At 41.3% G+C, this 22203-nt stretch overlaps 1 protein-coding gene across 7 annotated transcripts in view; it reads left to right on the top strand.

The window, feature by feature from the left end:
• Positions 1-19891: 19891 nt before the first annotated feature.
• Positions 19892-22203, top strand: part of AKAP9 (A-kinase anchoring protein 9) — a 165384-nt gene continuing 163072 nt past the window's right edge. For all 7 annotated transcript variants that reach the window (XR_003510874.1, XM_027540209.1, XM_027540208.1 and 4 more), the window contains exon 1: positions 19892-20173. Coding sequence is in view for 6 of the 7 variants with exons in the window: in XM_027540209.1 (XP_027396010.1) it covers positions 20126-20173 (48 nt within the window). In the remaining variant the exon portion in view is untranslated. The remainder of the gene's footprint in view (positions 20174-22203) is intronic.

The following is a 22203-nucleotide window of genomic DNA, read 5'->3' as shown; positions in this document are numbered from 1 at the left end:
TCTCATGTGCAGTCTCTATTGTTTTCTCCATCCTTATGTTGAGTTTTAAACTACTGAATTCATAAACAGGACATTTAGCCACCCTGACAACTAGTGTCTACACAATGAACCAAAAAATCATCCATACAGGTTGATTGGATTCAGTTATTAAAATAACCAGGATAAAGCAAGTGAAATATTTCTTTTTAGATTCTGTTTTTGAAGCAAGCATTACCAAGTGAAATAATTAACCTATTTTTTTCTTTATACTTTGTAAAAATATTCTGAGATGACAATGATCTACTTTCTATAGGTAATCAGAACTTCATAAATATTAGCTCATCTAAGTCTGATAATAACTCTACAAATGAGAAATTATTATCCTTGTTTTCCTGATGAGGAAATTGCAGCTCAGAAGAGTTAAGTAACCTGTCTACAGTTATAAAAGTAGCCAGATTGTAGCAAAGCTGGCCTTGCAACTAGATATCAATTTCAAATACTATACTCACTCATTTGTGAGTGAAAGCAAAAGTGTTCCATAGATATTATTCTTCAGAGGATACAGCCAGAAGAAATTAATTTGAATCGTAACAGAAAATTGTGAAGTTGGTATAGAGAATGCTATTTTTCAATAAGGATGGGATGTGGAAAGAAACATGCAGGGAGTTGCTATTACGGTATTGGTAATCTTCCAGTTCTAAAATTTGTTATATCACCATACTTTATTCCTTACACATGTGTTACATTTTTCAGTATGTATTAAAATATTACTTAATAAAAGTATTTTAAAAGAAATGTTGAAACAAACTAATTATTGAGAGATGTCATGAATATCTTAAAAAATAAAAACAGATATTTTCCCCTGGGTAACCTCAAAGTAATTAATGCGTGGGTTCCATGGAACCTATCACAGCACATACAAAAGTCCTGACCCAGTATTTACCTATCATGATTGTTTCTTTGCTATTTCTGTGTCAGAGCTCAAATGACTCCAATGGGTATTAGGGAAAATCTGCTCCTAAAATAAGATTAGAACAAAATGCTAAGAGGATTAATTTTCTTACGGGAAGGTCATTTTGATTCAAGTGGAGAGTTTTGAATTTGGATTTCAGTCTGCCTATTAAATCAACAGGTACCTTTCCTTGATATTAAGATACTAGTTTTCAAAATGGCAAATCATCATGACATTATCACGCTGAAGCCCAGATATGTTCATTTTCTCAAGAAGGGTTTCTTTCTGTAAGCATATGCATTCTGATAGAAGGCTCTTAGTGAAATGCAAGCTAATGACTTTGCTCTTATGAATGCAGGCTAATTTATAACTATTTTTCAGGACTATACCATTCTCGCAGACATCTGATTGATCAACCTTTACTGTGATTTGGTCTTATTCATTTAATTTTGTTTTAGCGGTCATGCCTGTAGTCATAAAATTATCAGCCCACAATCCCACTTTTCCGAGGTAACCATTGTCTTGTACCATTTGTGTTCAGCTCCTTTTATTATTTCCATAACTCTAAATGACATTTCTTCATGTTACACGAGCCTATTCAGTTTTAATTTTTACCTTTAGCAAAATTGCATTCACATAACCTAAAACGTCAAATAGTACTACAAAGCTTACAGTGAAGAGTAGGAGACTGTCAGGGTCCTGTCTCTCTCAACCTCTCATGCCCAGTCTAAGTTGACAGCTTCTTTCAGCTCTTTTCTTTCTTTAGCTATTTATATTCTATATAATATGCTTAAGTGCTAGTTTCTGCTTCTACTTTAGGTGTTTGTATGTCAGCTTTTTACTCTGAAAAATTTGGATTGGGCTTCTATATACAATGTCCCCACATTCTTTTCTACCCATGGTTACAATTTTTAATCAAATTATTTGACCATTATTTTATATTATTATTACTGTGCAAATAACTAAGCCACATAGTGTTGTTTAGCCTCCTATTTGCTGCTAAGTCGCTTCAGTCGTGTCAGACTCTGTGGGATCCCATGGACGGCAGCCCACCAGGCTCCCCCGTTCCTGGGATTCTCCAGGCAAGAACACTGGAGTGGGTTGCCATTTCCTTCTCCAACACATGAAAGTGAAAAGTGAAAGTGAAGTCGCTCAGTCGTGTCCGACTCTTAGCGACCCCATGGACTGCAGCCCACCAGGTCCTCCGCCCATGGGATTTTCCAGGCAAGAGTACTGGAGTGGGGGTGCCATTGCCTTCTCCAAGCTTCCTATTTATCTGTTACTAATTATTTCATGAACTCTCTTAACCAGACTGTAGAAGTCCTTTCCTTTGAGTAAATATGTATCAGGTGAGCTATTAGTTCTGGTTTTTAACTCAAAGACATCTTTCCTGGAGTCCAGGTCCTCCTGCTTCTGTATGGATTGATCATTCTCAAGACTTTCTGTATGACGACAGCCTAGAATTTTACTAATTATTACCCTAGGTCTTCCCTTTGCTTTTCCTCTTGTGTTGAATCAATTTTCCTGGAATCTGTATCTTCTTATTTCTTGGGGTATTTTTCCCCCTCATTTTAATGAAGTCAGTCACCTGATGGCTGCCTAATAAAGAGTTCATGAAAATAATATTTTTAATATTTATTTTTATTTATTTATTTGTTTGACTGTCCCTGTTCTTAGTTGCAGCCTGCAGGATCTTTAGTTATGCCATGCGGGATCTAGTTCCAAGACCAGGGATCAAACCCAGGCGCCTGTTTTGGGAGCCCAGAGTCTTAGCCACTGGACCACCAGGGAAGTCTCAAGAATAATATTTTTGGAATCTTGCAAATCTGAAAGCATCTTTAGCTTACCCTCCTTAACAGTTTCCCTTGAAATCCAGGGAGGCTGGAATTCATCTATATTTTTTATGCCACTGTCTCTTGCCTTCCACTTCCAGTGTGGCTGTAGAGAAGCACAGTGTCAACACTGGCTCCTGAATCTGTTTTTCCCTGTGTGGGAGCCTTTATTAAACATACATTCACTCGTTCACAAGTACTTGTCGAGCAGCCATTATTGTGCTAGACTCTGTTTTAGAAGCTAGGGATTATAGCATTGAAAAAAAGAAAGGCATATATCCCTGCCTTTGTGGAACTTATATTCTGGGAGTGGGTGGGTGACAAATAATAGGCAAAATAAATGTAACATATGTAATATGTTAGATAGTGATAAGCACTCAAGCAGAGGAGAGTATGCAGTGTGAGGGGTGGAAATTTGGATGAGAAGGGCCCTACTTCGAGGGGAAATTTGAGTGAAGACTTGAAGGAAGTGAGGGAGCAAACCATACTGATGTCCAAGGGATGACATTTCTGGGCAGAGAGAACAGAGGGAACAGACCTTGAGACAAGAGTGTCTGTCTATTTCAAGGAATATTAGGAAGCCAGTGTGGCTGGAGCAGATATACAAGGTACAAGGTAAATGGCCCTAAGCTCTGAGCAGTAAGATGGAGCTGGATCTTGTGAGAAGTTGGCTTTTTATTCTGAAAGAATGGGATACTTTTGGAAAAAAGCAGAAATATGGTTGCTGTCAAGGCTTCCCAGGTGGCTCAGTAGTAAAGAATCCACCTGCAGTGCAGGAGACGTGGGTTCAATCCCTGGGTCGGGAAGATCTCCTGGAGAAGGAAATGGCAACCCACTCCAGTATTCTTGCCTGGAGAATTCCATGGACAGAGGAGCCTGGCGGGCGACAGTCCATAGGGTCTGTCAGACCCTATGGAGACAGACACCACTGTGCGACTGAGCACGCGTACACGCATGACTGCTCTCACTTTTGGTACTTGGGTAAAAACATGGAGGGCAGAGGTGGGGCAAGCACTCAAGATGCTATTATAATAATCCAGGTAAGAAGTAATAGTAGTTTGGGCCAGAGTGGTGCTAGTGGAGATGTGAGAAATGATCAAATTCTGGGATATTTTGAAGGTAAAGCTAACCATTTGCTGACTTAATTGATGTGGGGTGTGAAAGAAAGGAATCAAGCATGACTCCAGAGTTTTTGACCTGCAAAAATGGAAGGAAAGAGTTGTCCTTATGCGAGGTGGGAAAACCTATGGGAGGAACAGGTTGGAAGGTATTTATCAACAGGTCAGTTTTGTCCATATTAAACTTGAGATACAAGTAGAGATATCAAACTGAGAATCTAAGGAGAAGTCCAAGCTAAGATAGAAATTTAAGAGTCATGAGTATCAGCTCAGTTCAGTTCAGTTCAGTCACTCAGTTGTGTCTAACTCTTTGCGACCCCATGGACTGCAGCATGCCAGGCCTCCCTGTCCATCACCAACTCCCAGAGTTTACTCAAACTCATGTCCATTGAGTCGGTGATGCCATCCAACCATCTCATCCTCTATCGTCCCCTTCTCCTCCCACCTTCCATCTTTCCCAGCATCAGGGTCTTTTCAAATCAGTCCATTCTTCACATCAGGTGGCCAAAGTATTGGAGTTTCAGCTTCATCTTCGGTCCTTCCAATGAACACCCAGGACTGATCTCCTTTAGGATGGACTGGTTGGATCTCCTTGCTGTCCAAGGGACTCTCAAGAGTCTTCTCCAACACCACAGTTCAAAAGCATCCATTCTTTGGCACTCAGCTTTCTTTATAGTCCAACTCTCACATCCATACCTGACTACTGGAAAAACCATAGCTTTGACTAGACAGACCTTTGTTAGCAAAGTAACGTCTCTGCTTTTTAATATGCTGTCTAGGTCTGATGGTCATATGCCAGTCAAATACCTGGGTGAGATATCCCCTTGGTGAGTAGATACACATCCAAACACTGAGCCCTGAGGCACTTCAACAGTTAGAGATTGATGAGATGAAAAGGAATCAATCAAAGAAAGGTAAAGAGCCTGGTGGGCTGCCATCTATGGGGTCGCACAGAGTTGGACATGACTGAAGCAACTTAGCAGCAGCAGCAGCAGCAAGTGAATGTCACGTGTCTCTGCAAGTCAGGTAAAGACAAGTCTCAAGGAAGTGAGAGTCATCATCTGTGTCAAATCATGCCGAGAGGTCAAGGAAGCTGAGGTTTGAGAGATGACCATAGATTTGGCATCATGGAGACCATCAGGGACTTCTGGTGGAGCAATTTTGATGGCATAATGGAGGTGAAAATAATGACTAGAGTAGATTTAAGAGAGAATGGGCAGAGAGAAATTGGAGATAACTGGAGCACTGCTGACAAGGAAAGGAGGAAATTAGAGGAGTAGCTGGGGAAGGGGGGGGTTCCCTGGTAGCTCAGATGGTAAAGGATCCGCCTGCAATGTGGGAGATCTGGGTTTGATCCTTGGGTTGGCAAGATTCCCTGGAGAGGGCAACAGCTACCCACTCCAGTATTCTTGCCTGGAGAATGCCATGGATGGAGGAGCCTGGTGGGCTGCAGTCCATGGGGTAACAAAGAGTCAGACATGACTTTCACTTTCACACATCTTTCACTTTGAGCTGGGGAAGGAAAGAGAAAGTTGGTTTTACTCACACACACAGAGTGAGAGTGAGAGAGCTAGAGGGAAAAAGAACATATTTGTATTCTAATGAAAAATTATCCTGGAGACAGAGAAAATTTGATGCTTTGGGAGACAAAGAGAAGAATTACTGGAGCAAAATCCTTGAGTAGGCAAAGGGGAATGAAATCTAATGCACAAGTGGAGAAATTTGCCTTTGCTCAGAGATTTCGTCAAAAGTAAAGGGAGGAGTTAGGACGTGGGCCTCGTGACATGGATAGCAGGATCTTGTGGTGGAAGGAGTTTATGGAGGATCTCTTTTAGTTAATTCCAAACTCTTCCCAGCAAAAGAAAGCAGAATTATTAGCTGAAAGTTAGGGTGCTGCTGGCAGGTCGGGGTTTAATGAGAGAGAAGAGGTATGATGCAGTGATAGAGAATGAATCATGGAAATATGGCACAAGTAATGTCGCATTAAGAGCCTTGGTGACACTTGGGTGCACATTATTAAAGTGAAACCAGTCAGCATGGTTTTTCTGCAGTCTTGTTTGTGGGGCTTGGGTAAAAAAAGTGAGTTTAGTGTTGGATCTAACCAGAGTTGTGGTTTTTTCCAAGTAAAGATAAAGAAGAAAGAGGAACAAGATTGATGAGGGTACAAGGTCTTTATGCCCAGAGTTCTATAATTTTTTCAGTGATTGCCCTTCATTCATTGTAGTAGGCAATCTATAGGCTCTCAAAGTGGAATGTCCTGCTTTTTAGCTCTAGAAAATTCTCTTGTATTCTTTCTTTCATATTTATCCCCTTCACTTTCTCTTTATAACTTTCTGAAACTGCTACTAGTTGGATAGATCTCTAGTTTTTTAAATCTTTTCTCATGCATTTCTTTCTCTACCTCGTTTTATTCTACTTTGTAGGAAATTTCCAGAAAGTGAGCTTCCAACTCTTCTACTGAATTTTTATTTTCACTATTCTTTTTATTTTCTAAGAGCTTGCTCTTGGTCACTGACCACTGCTTTTTTTAAGATCACCTCCTGTTTTTGCCTCTTGTACACAATCAATAACCTCTCTTTCTCTCTGGGGATAAACATTATAAGCACTTAAAATTCTTTTTCCCTTCACTCTCCACACTAGCTCTGCTTTCTCTAAGTTCTTTGTTTACTATGGCTTCCATTTTAAGTTTTGAACGTCTCCTTTGATTGTCTTGTAATTCTTGATTATCTACTTGTGCGTGTGTGTCTAGTGGAGGGCTTGCTGACGAATGGGCTACTCTAAGGGTGATTTGCAGAACTGTTGATTTAGAGAGCATCCAACATGTTGATCCATTTTCTAAGAGTGGATTCTTGGAATACCCCACCTGGCAATATATGTCTAGCTTCCCATGCTCTGGAAGCCAAAAAGGAAAATGGGGGCAGAAAGGCTTAATAAATTCTGCTACATCAATTTGCCGTCTCACCCCTGATCTCAGCTGTTCCTGCTCTCTGCAGGCCTAGAACCTCTCTGATTCAGAATTTCTAGCTAGGATTTCTGGTTTCCAGTTCTGCATTTACATATTTTGAAAGTCTATCCTGACAAGGGAAAAACTGAACAGACTGAAAAGTCACGCTTCTTGGATCCCAAAGAGAAGAGGAGGATGCAGGGCAAACAGCTGCCCCCAAGACTGGTGGTGGTGCTGGTTTAGTCACTCAGTTATATCCGACTCTTTGTGACCCCATGGACTGTAGCCCACCAGGCTCCCCTGTCCATAGGATTTTCCAGGCAAGAATACTGGAGTGGGTTGCCATTTCCTTCTCCAGGGGAACTTCCCGATCCGGGGATCAAACCTGTGTCTCCAGCATTGCAGGCCAATTCTTTACTGACTGAGCCACCAGGGAAGAGATGGGTAAATACAGAGTCACAGCTTACCAGAGCAGAGATTCCTGGGTGGGAACAATTCGGGGAACCAGTGACAAGGTGGGAAAACCTGGACTGTAATTGATGAATTGCTGGAGACTCAGTGTGGACAAGTATGAGAATTTAAAATGCGGATGGTTATGTAAGCTAGACAATTGAGGCTTGGCCATTAAGTATGTATCTATATAAGACATATAAGAAATTAAAATAATTCAGTGGAGCCAACACTTCTTTATTCCTGCCTCTTCCCATTTTCCAACCCTGCAGAAAATTAACAGTTAATTGTAAATGCTTTTTCTATTTTCTGAGAATGAAGAAATTTCACATAATAGCAAAGCTTCATGATTTGAACAAGAACCATGTTCAGTTAAAATATTTTTATGGGAATTTTCTAAACATTTTGGGCAACTGGGTGGGGGAGGGAAGGTGCTAGTCCATTTTTATGATTTTGCTAAATGTTTTCTCAAAAAGCCTCTGATATCTCCCTTGTTTGAAAAAAGGTTATTTTTTGAAACCACTTTATCATTGACTAGTTTTAATTAATGTTTTTGCAATTGTGCTTCTCTTGTCTTTTAAAGATTACAAAGATGAAATAGCAAAACTGAAAATATTCTAGTTACCTTTAGAAAGTTGCAGCGAAGATATTATTTATCATTATCTTTTGAATTCTTTGAGTCTCTGTATCTTAACAGATCATAACTGATCATTATTCTAGTATCTTGTGCAAAGTTTGACCATCATTTAAATATTAAAATGAGAACAGATTATAGAATGTGTCAAGCTACTGAAGTGCAGTGTGTTCTACAAGAGCTATGATTAATAACCACAATATCTTTCTTTAGTTCAAAGTGAGGCCGTTTTTCAACTTTTATAAGGAAACACAGTTTTTGAATTTACAGTTTAAAGAACACCCTAATGAGGGTCAGAAATTGTCAAAGTCTTTCTCATATATTTGTTAAGCAAAAACTAAAAATAAAAAATGCTGCTTTAAACCCAGTCCAATTGTGATGCATTGTCCTGTGGTGGCGAGGAGAAAGTAAACAGAGGCATGGTCACAGACCCAGGGTCAAGGTCTGCCTCTGCATTTCATCAGCCCCATGACCTTGGGAGAGTTACTTAACCTCTCCGTCTCCTCATACCAACACAGAGATAGCACACTCGTCATAGAGTTGCAGAATTACGTTGAGATAGTGTACATGAAGGGGGCTTCCCTGATGACTCAGCAGTAAAGAACCCACCTGCAATGCAGGGGACGCAAGAGATGGCGGTTCAATCCCTGTGTCAAGAAAATCCCCTGAAGGAAGAAACGGCAAACCACTCCAGCATCCTTGCCTGGAAAACCCCATGGACAGAGGAGCCTGGCGGGCTACAGTCCACAGGGTGGCACAGTCAGACGTGACTCAGTACACGCGCATGCGGTATGCATAAAACATTTAGTATTTGACTGATATGTACTTGGGAGTCACTCAACAAATATTAGCTGTCACGATTATTTTTATGGTGGGCAATTCGAACTTTTTAAAATAGGATAATTTCTTTCTATTTTGGCAACTGTAGTTTTGTTTCTTGCAGGGACCAAAATTTCAAAACAAAAGAATGTTATATTACATTGTGTTCTTTATTCTTATTTTCCTTCTTGTTTATTTTAAAAAACAATTCTTAAGTTTTATAAGTATACATTCTAGATTATCATTGTAATATTAATCAATAATGAGGAAACTTCTTTGATATGCCTATTTTCCCATGTTAGTATTGCTACAACAAAACACCGTAAAGTGAATGGTTTATAATCAACAGAAATTTCTCTCTCATAGTCCAGGGGGCTTGAAGTCTGAGATCAGGATACCAGTATGATTGGGTTCTGGTGAAAGTTCTCTTCTGGGTTGCAGATTGCCAGCTTCTCTTTGTGGATTTCCCTGGTGACTCGGACGGTAAAAAATCCACCTGCAATGCAAGAGACCTGGTGTGATCCCTCGGTTGGGAAGACCCCCGAACTTCTCTTTGTATCCTTACATGGCCAGAAAGAGTGAAGGAGCTCTCCAGAATCTCTTTTGTAAGGGCACTAATCCCATTCATGGGGCTTCCCAGGTGTCACAGTAGTAAAGAATCCACCTGGCAATGCAGGAGACACAGGAGATATGGGTTCAATCCCTGGATCAGGAAAATCCCTTGGAGGAGGGAATGATAACCCACTCTAGTATTCTTGCCTGGAAAATTTCACGATCAGAGGAGTCTGGCGGGTTACAGTCCATGGGATCACAAAGAGTCAGACACGACTGAGGAACTGAGCACACGCTCACACGCACACACACACACACACACACACAATCCCATTCCTAAGGGCTCTGCCCACAAGACCTAATTACCTACAAAAGGCCCTTACCTTCTAATACCATCATAACAAAGGTTAAGACTTCCACATACAAATTTTGGAGGGACACAAACATTCAATATATAGCCTTGTACTCAGACCGCCTGCATTACTGTCACATGAGCTGCTTGTTAAATGTACAAATTCCTGGGTCCTTTAGGCTCCGCTCAGACCTTCTGACCTAGAACTTTACATTTATAATAAATACTTCATGTAATTCATATGCACTTTAAAGTTTGACAGTGTCAAATCAGGGAATCAACAAATGTAATCTGGACATTAACAAAATATCAAGTTTTTTTAAAGCTACTACAGAAATGTTAAAAGGTAAAAATGAAGTCACTCTTGTAAAGGTAAATCAACAAACTTTATAATCAAAATCATATCTATAGACTGAGATTCTATATTTTAAGTTAGTAAATTAGGATATTTTCTTTCAAAAAGTGGTACCATGCCATATCTCAGTTTATTTGTCAATGTAGATGTCATATTCAATTCCTTCAAACACATTAGGTCTTTCAAATGTTTTAGGTAGCTTTTATTAAATCATTGCTGCACAATACCAAATGATATTCCAGTTATTGGATTAGAAACAGAAGTTTGTGATGATTTTTGATTGACAGCTTATTCCAACAGACTCTCTAGCAAAGTTTTATAGCCTGCTATACACACACATACCTACACACACACACACACACACACACACACAACACTTCAGAATTACCTTACATATCTTCAAAGAGGTGAGTTCTAGTCCTGATTTCTTGGGTGAATAGAAATTCATGTGATGATATATATCTTATCACATTAATTTATTTGTGTATATAAATTCTGGGGATATAGAAAGCATTCAAATATTTCATATTATTTTGCCCTTTTTAAAGTGGCACAGACTTTACATAAAAATCTTTGTTAGACTTTTAAAGATGCAGTGAAAAGTCATACTCTGTTTACCATTGGCAATGGAGGTTTTTTGCAAATACATACTGGGATGTAGGTAGCCAAAACATTATCTTCTGAGTTATAGAGTTACATGGGTACTTGCAAGACTGGGAAGTATATCAGGTATCATGGAAAATTGGAATCATGCCTAAATTCTCTCAGTTGACAAGGCATCTGACTTTCCAAGAAGGAGATATTGTAATTAGATCCATAAGTCACCATTCAAAATGAATGCTGAAACTGGTTAGAATTGTATGCCTTATTAATTCACAGGTGATCAGCTGCCTTTGTGTCTAGTCTTTTTAGAGGTCCACACATTAGTAGCCAAGCATAAACAAAGCTGGTTTTACTCAAATCCAGCACAATCCGTAGCAACTAGGGGCAACTTCCCTAAGAAGGGCATTTTAAGTGTTGTTCAGTTTTTAAGTTGTGTCCAACTCTTTGCAACCCCATGGACTGCAGCACACCAGGCTTCCCTGTCCTTCACCATCTCCAGGAGTTTGCTCAAACTCATGTCCATTGAGTCGGTGATGGCATCCAACCATCTCATTCTCTGTCGCCCCCTTCTCCTCCTGCCTTTGATCTTTCCCAGCATCAGTGTCTTTTCCAATTTAGTCGGCTCTTGGCATCAGATTACCAAAGTATTAGAGCTTTAGCTCCAGCATCAATCCTTCCAATGAATATCCAGGTTTGATTTCCCTTAGGATTGACCTCTTTGCTGTCGGAGGGACTCTCAAGAGTCTTCTCCAGCACCATAGTTTGAAAGCATAAGTTCTTCGTCTCTCAGCCTTCATAATGCTTCAATGCTCACATCCGTACATGACTACTGGAAAAACCATAGCTTTGACTATACGGACCTTTGTTGGCAAAGCAATGTCTTTGCTTTTTAATATGCTATCTAGAATTGTCATAGCTTTTCTTCCAAGGAGCAAGCATATTTTAATTTCATGGCTGGAGTCACTGTCCATAGTGATTTTGGAGCCCAAGAAATTAAAGTCTGTCACTGTTCCCATTTTTATCCCATCTATTTGCCATGAAGTATAATATAGAGGGTATTTAATATTTCACAACCTCTTAGTGAAAACAGAAGAGACACTGTGAGATTATTTGAAATTTTCTTTCAGATTCAAAACTAAGTGTATCTTGACTTTAAAAACTACATGGACCCTTGATACAACTCTTTGAGAAACTCATTTAGATTATGTTCTGTGACTACTTGGTATCATGTAAATCCTTGAAGATCTGAAGTTAGTATATATTCTCTTCAGTATTCAACTGCAGTATATTAGGTTATAGGCATATAATTCCGTCTTGATAACAGTAACACTTTAGTTTCTCTAACACTTAATTAGGCCACTTCAAACAAGTTCTGATTTCAGAAGTCATAATCTTTTGAAACCTTAAAATTTAACCCAAAAAGTCCTCAATTCAGTTCAGTTCAGTCGCTCAGTCGTGTCCAACTCTTTGCGACCCCATGAAAATCACAGCACATCAGGCCTCCCTGTCCATCACCAACTCCCAGAGTTCACTCAGACTCGCATCCATCGAGTCAGTGACGCCATCCAGCCATCTCATCCTCTGTCGTCCCCTTCTCCTCCTGCCCCCAATCCCTCCCAGCATCAGGGTCTTTTCCAATGAGTCAAATCTTCACATGAGGTGGCCAAAGTACTGGAGTTTCAGCTTTAGCATCATTCCTTCCAAAGAAAACCCAGGGCTGATCTCCTTTAGAATGGGCTGGTTGGATCTCCTTGCAGTCCAAGGGACTCTCAACAGTCTTCTCCAACACCACAGTTCAAAAGCATCAATTCTCCAGTGCTCAGCTTTCTTCACAGTCTAACTCTCACATCCATACATGACCGCTGGAAAAACCATAGCCTTGACTAGACGGACCTTTGTTGGCAAAGTAATGTTTCTGCTTTTGTATATGCTATCTAGGTTGGTCATAACTTTCCTTCCAAGGAGTAAGCGTCTTTTAATTTCATGGCTGCAATCACCATCTGCAGTGATTTTGGAGCCCCCCAAAATAAAGTTTGACACTGTTTCCACTGTTTCCCCATCTATTTGCCATGAAGTGATAGGACCAGATGCCATGATCTTCGTTTTCTGAATGTTGAGTTTTAAGCCAATTTTTTCACTCTCCTCTTTCACTTTCATCAAGAGGCTGTTTAGTTCCTCTTCACTTTCTGCCACAAGGGTGGTGTCATCTGCATACCTGAGGTTATTGATATTTCTTCCAGCAATCTTGATTCCAGCTTGTGCTTCTTCCAGCCCAGTGTTTCTCATGATGTACTCTGCATATAAGTTAAATAAGCAGGGGGACAATATACAGCCTTGACGTACTCCTTTTCCTATTTGGAACCAGTCTGTTGTTCCATGTCCAGTTCTAGCTGTTGCTTCCTGACCTGCATATAGGTTTCTCAAGAGGCAGGTCAGGTGGTCTGGTATTCCCATCTCTTTCAGAATTTTCCACAGTTTATTGTGATCCACACAGTCAAAGGCTTTGGCATAGTCAATAAAGCAGAAATAGATGTTTTTCTGGAACTCTCTTGCCTTTTTGATGATCCAGCAGATGTTGATAATTTGATCTCTCGTTCCTCTGCCTTTTCTAAAACCAACTTGAACATCTGGAAGTTCACAGTTCACGTACTGATGAAGCCTGGCTTGGAGAATTTTGAGCATTACTTTACTAACATGTGAGATGAGTGCAATTGTGTGGTAGTTTGAGCATTCTTTGGCATTGCCTTTCTTTGGGATTGGAATGAAAACTGACCTTTTCCAGTTCTGTGGCCCCTGCTGAGTTTTCCAAATTTGCTGGCATATTGAGTGTAGCACTTTCATAGCATCATCTTTTAGGATTTGAAATAGCTCAACTGGAATTCCATTTAATACACTCTGGAAGCATGGATTTATTCTTTTAAAACTCAGGTACTGATTTTGTTTGGAGGAGCAGCTTAACACAATGCAGTAAGACTTAAACTGGGGCCTGGGACTAATACTGGATAAGACTTTTGCTACCTAACCATGGAAATTCGGGCAAGTCACTTAACCTCTTGAGCCTTCAGTTTCTTATTCTGCCAAAGATAAAAGATACATCACTATGCTCCCTCCTATTTCCTTTTCATATGCTTTCACCTCTACTAATAGGTAAAAATAATCACTTTTTGGTTTTAGGGTTTAATGTCTCCTTTTTCTTCAGCTTAACCCTAATTACAAAGGATACTAGTTGCATTTGCAAAATAAGTTCAATTCTATGTCCCAGAAATATCTGTCTTGTGATGACTCTGAAATTGTATATGGATTTCTGGCACTGTGCAAGTGTCATTTAGCAATTGCTTCACGGGGAGCCCAGCGAGCACCTGAATGAGGAGATGGGAAGGGCGAGGAGTTGGATTTAGGACTACGGAGTCGAGCTAGTGCAGATTAGGGAGGGCCTTGAGTGACAGGTTTAGGAATTTGAAGGTCCTTTTATTGTGCAGTAGAAAGTCATTTTATAATGGAATGACAGTGAGAGTTGTGTTTTAGAAGGCTAATCTGCTAGTTATAGACTCATAAGGACTAGCAGGTAATGAAGAGGAAGGAACGTGATATACCAAACTGGATCTTCTGAAATCTTCAAAATGTAAGATAATAGGGGTATAATTGACCATGTGGGCAGTGGAAAAAGAAAAACTGGGAAGGAATCAAGATGCCCTGGGAAAGAAACACAACGGGGCATGTTCCTGATAGATACGATGGATGAGGTAAAGAGGAATTCAAAATGTCTCCAAGGTCTCAAGTTGAAGAGACTAGAAGAAGAAGGTCATTAACTGAAGTAGAGATGCTTGGAAGTGTTACTCCTAGATGGAAGATTCTTGGGCATAGTTTTAGGCAGTTTGCATGGCAAGTGATGGTGAAGCATATTCAGTGGAAATGGTAGGTGAATGTCTTCTAATTAGGGAAGCAAAGCCGCGAAGATAGTCGTAGATGAAAGCTTTCTCTGAATAATTTTGAGATAACATTTTAAAGATAACATTTTATTACCATAGGATCATGTATCTGGATATTCAGTGTTTTGTATTAGGTTTGGAAAAATTCAAGGGAGTAATCAGTAAAACCCGTGGTGTTTCTGTTGTACAAGAACTGCTTTTGAAAAATTAGAAAGCTGTATACCTGTTTGTAAGGAATTACTGATGAGGCATTACTGACTCATTTTAAATCTGACTCATTTTTAAATGGCTTGTACAACAAAATACAGAATTCACCAGTGGGCGAGGTGCTTTAAAGAATAGGGTTGAAATTCAAAATACATCAGTCATATGGTATTGTTATTAAAGTATGTGTGACACACAAATAGGAATTAAGCACATAGGAAAACCCAAGACAATTGTACTATGGGGAAACACATAGTTCAAATATTTAATGAAAATCACTTGGTTAACTTAAATGAATTACATAGGATTTTGCAAAGATCCATAGAATGGCAACTAGAACGACCAAATGTATTTCAGATAGACCTTATGAGAAAGGGCTAAAGAAAAATTATGTAATCTGTAAGAGAAATGGTTAAAAACAAACTGTAATGTTCCTCCTCCTGAATTTAGGAGGTATATTTTGTCCAAGACAATATAAGAGAGAAAAACTATTAAAAAAAAATACAGAATGTAAGGAATTGCCTCAATTGCTGCTGCAGGTTTTGTGAAGTCAAGGCCTATTGATAGATACTGGCTTCTAAATGAGATGGCAGGTAGGTTGTATCTGACCAATTTGTGAAAGATCAAATAACATGGAATGGCAATTATAATATACTGGTTGAGGTGGGGGAAGGATGGGCTTCCCAGGTGGTGCTAGTGGTAAAGAAACCCACCTGCTAATACAGGAGCTGCAGGAGCTGCGGGTTCGATTCCTGGGTTGGGAAGATCCCCTGGAGTAGGAAATGGCACCCCACTCCAGTACTCTTGCCTGGAAAATCCATGGACAGAGGAGTCTGGTAGGCTGCAGTCCATGGGGTTGCTAAGAGTTGGGCACGACTGAGCTACTTCACTTTCACTTTTCACTTTCCTGCATTGGAGAAGGAAATGGCAACCCACTCCAGTGTTCTTGCCTGGAGAATCCCAGGGGTGGGGAAGTCTGGTGGGCTGCCGTCTATGGGGTCTCACAGAGTTGGACACAACTGAAGTGACTTAGCAGCAGCAGCAGCAGAGCAATCTTTTGGAAATAGGTTGATATGATTACAAAATCCAAGATTCAAAAGCTGAGCAGTTATATGGGAGGTTATCTAAAGGTATTGATTTTCTGTCAGTGAAAATTCTTACACTTGGAGCAACAATAAAATGCTTCCTGAAAGAAAAAGAAAAATAAATAATTTAATATCTCATTTGTTGTTCAGTCACTAAGTCATGTCTGACTCTTTGCGATGCCATGATTGGTGGATTAATCTTAACTTTCAATTTCAATACTTGGCCTTGACTAAGGAAGCTATTCAGGACCATTTTTAATTTAGAAAGAGGGGCTTTGTCCAAAGGGCATTCAGTGGTAACTATGTAAGGAAAGGGCTTCCCTGGTGGCTCACATGGTAAACAGTCCGCCTGCAATGCGGGAAACCTGGGTTCGATCCCTGGGTTCATTCAGTCCCTGGGCTGGAAAGATCCCCTGGAGGAGGGCATGCAACCCACTCCAGTATTCTTGCCTGGAGAATCCCCATGGACAGAGAAGCCTGGTGGGCTACAGTCCTTGGGGTCACAAAGAGTTGGACATGACTGAGGGACTAAGCACAGCACAGCATTTAAGGTAATTCTCCATGATGGAGAATATTCAATGAAATATTTTAAATTCTTTTGTTATAAATACTACGTCTTTAAAATCAATGTGTTAAGAGTCGGACATGACTGAGCGACTGATTTGAACTGAACTGAATTAGCCTCCAATTAAAATAAACAAATTGAAATTAAAAATTAAAAAAATTTAAAAAATAAAATAATATCAATGTGTTACACTTATAGCATACCTTAGTTCAGACAAGCCATGTTTCATATGCTCAGTAGTCACATGTGGCTAATGGCTATCATGTTGGACACCATGGCCCCAGATGATCTCATCCAAGCTCTCACCTTAAAATGCCATCTACATGCTAATTATTTTCAAATCGATATTTCTTGCATGAATCTCTCTTCAACTCCAGACTCAGATAACCAGAGCTATACTTGACATTACTCCTCAAATACCTAATATGTATCTCTAATTTACCAAGTTCAAAACTGAACTCATGGTCTCTTCCAAGTTTACTATTCCCCATTTCAGTTATTGGCAACTCCATCATTTCAGTTGCTCAGGACAAAAACATTAGAGTCAACTTTGAGTCCTCTTTTTATCTCAAATTTCATATTCAATCTACAACTCCTGTGGCACTCTAAGTTCCATGTTTAAGATATACCCAGAATCTAATTCACTACCACTACCATTGTCCAAACTCCTAGATATCTGTTGTCTAGATTATTGCAGTAGCATCCAAAATGATCCCCCATAGTCTGGTCTGCTCTTAGCCAGATGTCCTTTAATAACATAATCCAAAACATTTCACCTATCTGCTCAAAATTCTCCAATGGCTCCCAGTCTCACTTAGTGTAAAAGCCAGTCCTTAAGGACCTTCAGAACTCTACAGAATCTGGCCTCCTGTTACTTCTCTGATCTCATCTCTTACTGTTTTCCTCCTTTCTCACTCTACTCTAGCCACCCTTGCCTCCTGCTTTTATCAAGACAGTCGTGATCTAGCTTCAGGATCTTTAGACTTGCAATATCCTCACCTATCTCCATGGCTCACTCTCTCATTTCTTGCAATTCTTTGCTCAGATATCTTCTCAGGATATGATGTGAATGAATGATATGACTTGAATAGTTGCCAGAAGGAGGTGTTTGGGCACTAGTGCCACACGTTTGCCCTTCTAACAGAAGTCAACATACAACTTTCAACATTTATTGAGCATCCATTATATATTAATATAAGACGAACATGTATGATTGGCTGGTCTTAGTAACAGGAAACACTGAAATAATCTTAGTCCTTTAAAAGATTCTTGAACATTTTCAGCGCATACTGGAACAAATATTTCTTGAATGCTTTCAGCACATAGTGGAACAAACAAGTGAATTCCTTAGTTACTGAAAAGCAGCATCTATTAACAAGCAGGAATGTCTTGTCAGATATTATAGGGCTTCCTCCTCCCAGACAATCAGAACCTACAAACACAACCCCTCTGTCCAGGCAGTATTTAAGTCACTGCACTACTGGAACACTTAGTTCCAGTCCTAGTTTTACTCTCAGCTTGGCGGGTGACAGTAAATTATCTCTTTTATTGTTTGAAGTATTTATTCCCATGATAAAATGCTTAATCTCATTCATTTCTCAATTCAGGTTAGGAAAACGGGACAATATATACTTGGGTGTTACAAGCTGCCACAATTACATATGCATTATGGGGTCTGAGAACAAAAAAATCTTTTTTTTAAATCTAAGAATGTCTAAATCAGGACTATTCAAAACTGGTCTTCAGTTTGTGGTAGATTTAAGATCTTTACTTTTCTTCTTTTTCCTTTTTTTAACCCAATTTTCACTCAACACCACTTGTATGATTTAACGCATAGCTTATTCCAATTTGCACATACTAGTTTTTCAATCCAACCTAACCCAAAACAAAGGAGAAACATGATCAACCAGAGAGATCAAAAAGTGTAGTTAGTTCATCCCAGGAACAGATTTGAAGGTAAGATGACCGGGAGGAGAAAGGAAGTAATGAGGGAACATATGAAAATGAAGGAAGGAGAGTCATGCTAAATTTATTAAAATGGCTCAATTCAATGCAACACGTGTTTATTGAGTGCGAAGCATTTCGCTGGTCTTTTTAGTAATGCCAAGGTGAGCAAGACAGTCTTTGCCATTAAGGAGTTGGGAGCAGGAGGTGAATTAAGAAGGGCTGCTGCTAAGTCGCTTTAGTCGTGTCCGACTCTGTGCGACCCCAGAGACGGCAGCCCACCAGGCTCCCCCGTCCCTGGGATTCTCCAGGAAAGAACACTGGAGTGGGTTGCCATTTCCTTCTCCAATGCAGGAAAGTGAAAAGTGAAAGTGAAGTCGCTCAGTCGTGTCCAACTCTTGGCGACCCCATGCACCTGCAGCCAACCAGGCTCCCCCGTCCCTGGGATTCTCCAGGCAAGAACACTGGAGTGGGTTGCCATTTCCTTCTCCAATGCATGCATGCATGCTAAATCGCTTTGGTCGTGTCTGACAGCAGCCCACCAGGCTCCTCTATCCACAGGATTCTCTAGGCAAGAGTACTGGAGTGGGTTGCCATTTCCTTCTCCAATTAAGAAGGGCACAAGTTATTAAAACATCATGCAGAATACATAAAGGAAATACAGGGAGAAGAGAACTGATATTAAGGATATTTTAATATGCCAGGGGCAGTCACGTATGTTAACTCACACATGTTAACAAGCCTTCCAAAACTTCCAGGTAAGCTAGACGAGGATAGGTAACTTGTTCAAGGTCATTTAAGTGAAAAAGTCTATACTGGCTTTGTCCTCAACCCAGGTTGTAAAGCCTAGATCCTTTCAGGGCACCATAGCTAGGGGGAAGCTCGTGGGAGGGGATTAAGTTAAGACTGGAGGGAACAAAGAGATCAGAAAAGCTATTCAGGGCGGCGAGTGAGGTGGGCCTTGAAGATGAACAGGCGATTGGGCAGCCTCATGTGAGGAAAAAGGGAGGCACTTTCGGCTCCGGAAGGAGTGAAGGCTACTGGCCGCCCTGCCAGTCCTCCGGGTTGACCAGTCAATCTAGGCTGAAAAATTGTCGTCTGGTGGGTCCCTTCCCCAACCCAACCCCCTCTTCGCCCCCGTCTTTTCCTTTGGGACTTTTCAGCGTTCACCAATTTCAGCGTTAGGCACCTGTATTTTCTCCTTTGCTGTGAAACTTGAAAAATCTCAAATGTTCTAAAAACGACCACTGAGTCCCTTGGACGACGGTGGGGGTCCGACCGGCGCCCCTGACACAGCGCCCTCTCTCCCACCCCCTCAGCCAGGCCGCCACCCGCGGAGCGGCATGCGTCCCCGGGAAAGGGTGCTCCCCCGAGAGCAGGGTTTCCACCAGTGGGCGCCGCGGCCGGGAGGCCGGGCGGCCGGGCTGGGGTCGCCGCGGTGGCTGCGGGTCCGAAGCGGCCGTGGCGGGGCGGGGCGGGGCCGCGGCGGAGCGGGGCGGGGCCGCCGGCGCACCTGCCCGGCGCGGCCGGACTCGCGGCGGCTGCGCAGACGACGTGCTCCCCCCTCCCGTCCCGCCGTGTGTTTACGTGGAGACGAAGATGGCGGCGGTGGTGACGACGCGGCCCGTGCGGCCGAGGACGGTCAGCCAGTGAGCGCGCAGACTGGTTCCGCTCCGGGAGGGGCGAGCGCCCGGACCGGCCCTGCGCCCTGCGCCGCGGAGCTCGCGGTCCCACCCCCGTTGGAAGCGACCTTGCCTTTCCTTCCCCGACCCCCTGCCTGTGTTCCCCCAGCCTTCCCCGCAGAAGCTATGGAGGACGAAGAGAGACAGAAGAAGCTGGAGGCTGGCAAAGCCAAGGTGAGAGCCGGAGGCCGCCCGGCCTGCGCTGGGAGGCGGTGGCCGGGGAGGGCTGGGAGGGGTCCTGCGAGGCGGAGGCCTCAGCTCAGCAGCCCCGGCGCGCTGCCTGGGACGGAGGTGCTGCGGCGTCTGCCGTCGTCTTGCCCTCGTCCCCTTTTTCTAACTGAAAAAGCCTGGTGAGACACTACCTAGCGGTTATTTCCCTGATGACTGGGTGGTGTGGCTCCTTTCTCGTGAATGCCCAAATAAAACCTCTCTCTCTCTCTCTTTTTTTTTTTTTTTTACTGTATACGCTGATATAGCTTGCTTCTGAATCTCCAACCTTTGACTTGTTTTGAGGGAGTTTTCTGGGTTGTGCAGACATTGTGCTTTTCAGGGTGGGGATTTGGGGCTCTTCTTTATTCGGTTGGGGATTTGTACGCTCATCATCGGCTTGGCTTTCTTAGGTGGCACGCTGGCACTCTTGAGTGTGTGATTGGCCTATGACAGCTGTCTCAGTCGTGGCTTGAGTGTGCCACAAGTGCCAGCTGTGAACTTCGCTGTAGGGGCATTTTTAGAAGCATGGCTTTGTATGTTCGTGTTTGGAGGTCTTTGTCACGGCATGCGCCTTGTATTGTGTAGAATGTTACCGCAGTCTACGAATGGAACTTCTGGGGACGAAAGGGTCCATATTCTTAGCATCACCTATAGAATTCTTGCTTTCTTGTCGAGTCCCTATCTTATATGTGTGTATGAAAAGGACTATAAAGCAAACAATGGAAAAGGTTTTATTATTCAGTGGGTTTCATGAAAATTTTGACAGACGAAATATAAATTAAATAGAATATTTCTTTTTAAAATTACGTGCTTGAGCATATTTCTTGACTGGCCAAAAGGACCCTTTCCTCCCTATGATGAAATTACAGTTTATAGACTGTATGTTGTTTTATTAGAGATGATTGTTCACAGTCATACTTGCATCTCAGTTAAATTACAAATAGTTTAACTGTTTCTTTTCGTCTCCGTCTCCTCCCTCCAAATAAGCAAAATGAGACTGGGTCTGATTTGGGTAATCACTGAAGAACCACACTGCAGAGATACAATCGTAGATGCTTAACATAAGTTTCTTAAACTAATGTAAACATATAAACTAGCTCTGTATTATCTAAGGTCGAACCTTAAGTGTTTGTATCAGGTGGATTGTTATTTTAGGATCTACACACAGGGAAGGGAAATCAAGGCATCTTTAAGATCTCAAAGTTGCTTACAGTTCTGCAGTCTTGAGGATCTGAGCACATCTATAAATCCAAGAAAGTGGAGGAAAAGTGTGCACCTCCTTCCAAAAGCATTGAAGTTCTAGTTAGACGTTTTGTTTGTTTGCTTGTTACCTCAGTATTTTTACTATCTGCCTCCAGAAGTATCTCTCCTAAGTATATATGAAGCAGTCCAAAAAACATAGTTTACTTTGGACAACACCTCTCATAACAGAGGATTTATTTAAATTGCTTTGGTTTGGCAAAAAAGAATTCTAGTTTCTTTGTGTGATTTCTGCCTATGGGATAAAAATCTTCTTCTTTTAACATTCACTTTCATTGTGGAAGATTATCTTCTAGAATTGAGCTGAATTTTTCTAGTCAGAAAAAAATTCAAGACAGGTAAGGCAAGATATGTTTGCTGGAGCATTGGCACCAAAATATAAAAACACTGGGACAGTCTTCAAAGACAATGTTAGGAGAATCACTTTCTAAACTATATTATTTAAGTCTGATGGAATATTTTTCAGCCATTAAGGTTATGAAGACTGATAGGAACATGGACAATAAGAACATGGACATCGAAAATAGTGTGTACATTAATTCTTTTGTATAAATGTATGCTTTTATGTTAGGACTTAAAACCTAGGACTTAAAACCTTTGGGTTGTGAGTGTAAGGTTGTTAAGCAAACCTGTGTCAAACTCCTGTTTTACACCAAGAGCTGGAAATACAGAGATGGTGACAGTCTGTTTTCTGAAGTTGCTCAAAGTTTAGCGGGACAGATACTGGGTAATAA

The sequence above is a fragment of the Bos indicus x Bos taurus genome, chromosome 4 (assembly GCF_003369695.1).
Source record: "Bos indicus x Bos taurus breed Angus x Brahman F1 hybrid chromosome 4, Bos_hybrid_MaternalHap_v2.0, whole genome shotgun sequence".
Classification (NCBI taxonomy): Eukaryota; Metazoa; Chordata; class Mammalia; order Artiodactyla; family Bovidae; genus Bos; species Bos indicus x Bos taurus.
This window is presented reverse-complemented; position numbering and strand designations above follow the sequence as displayed.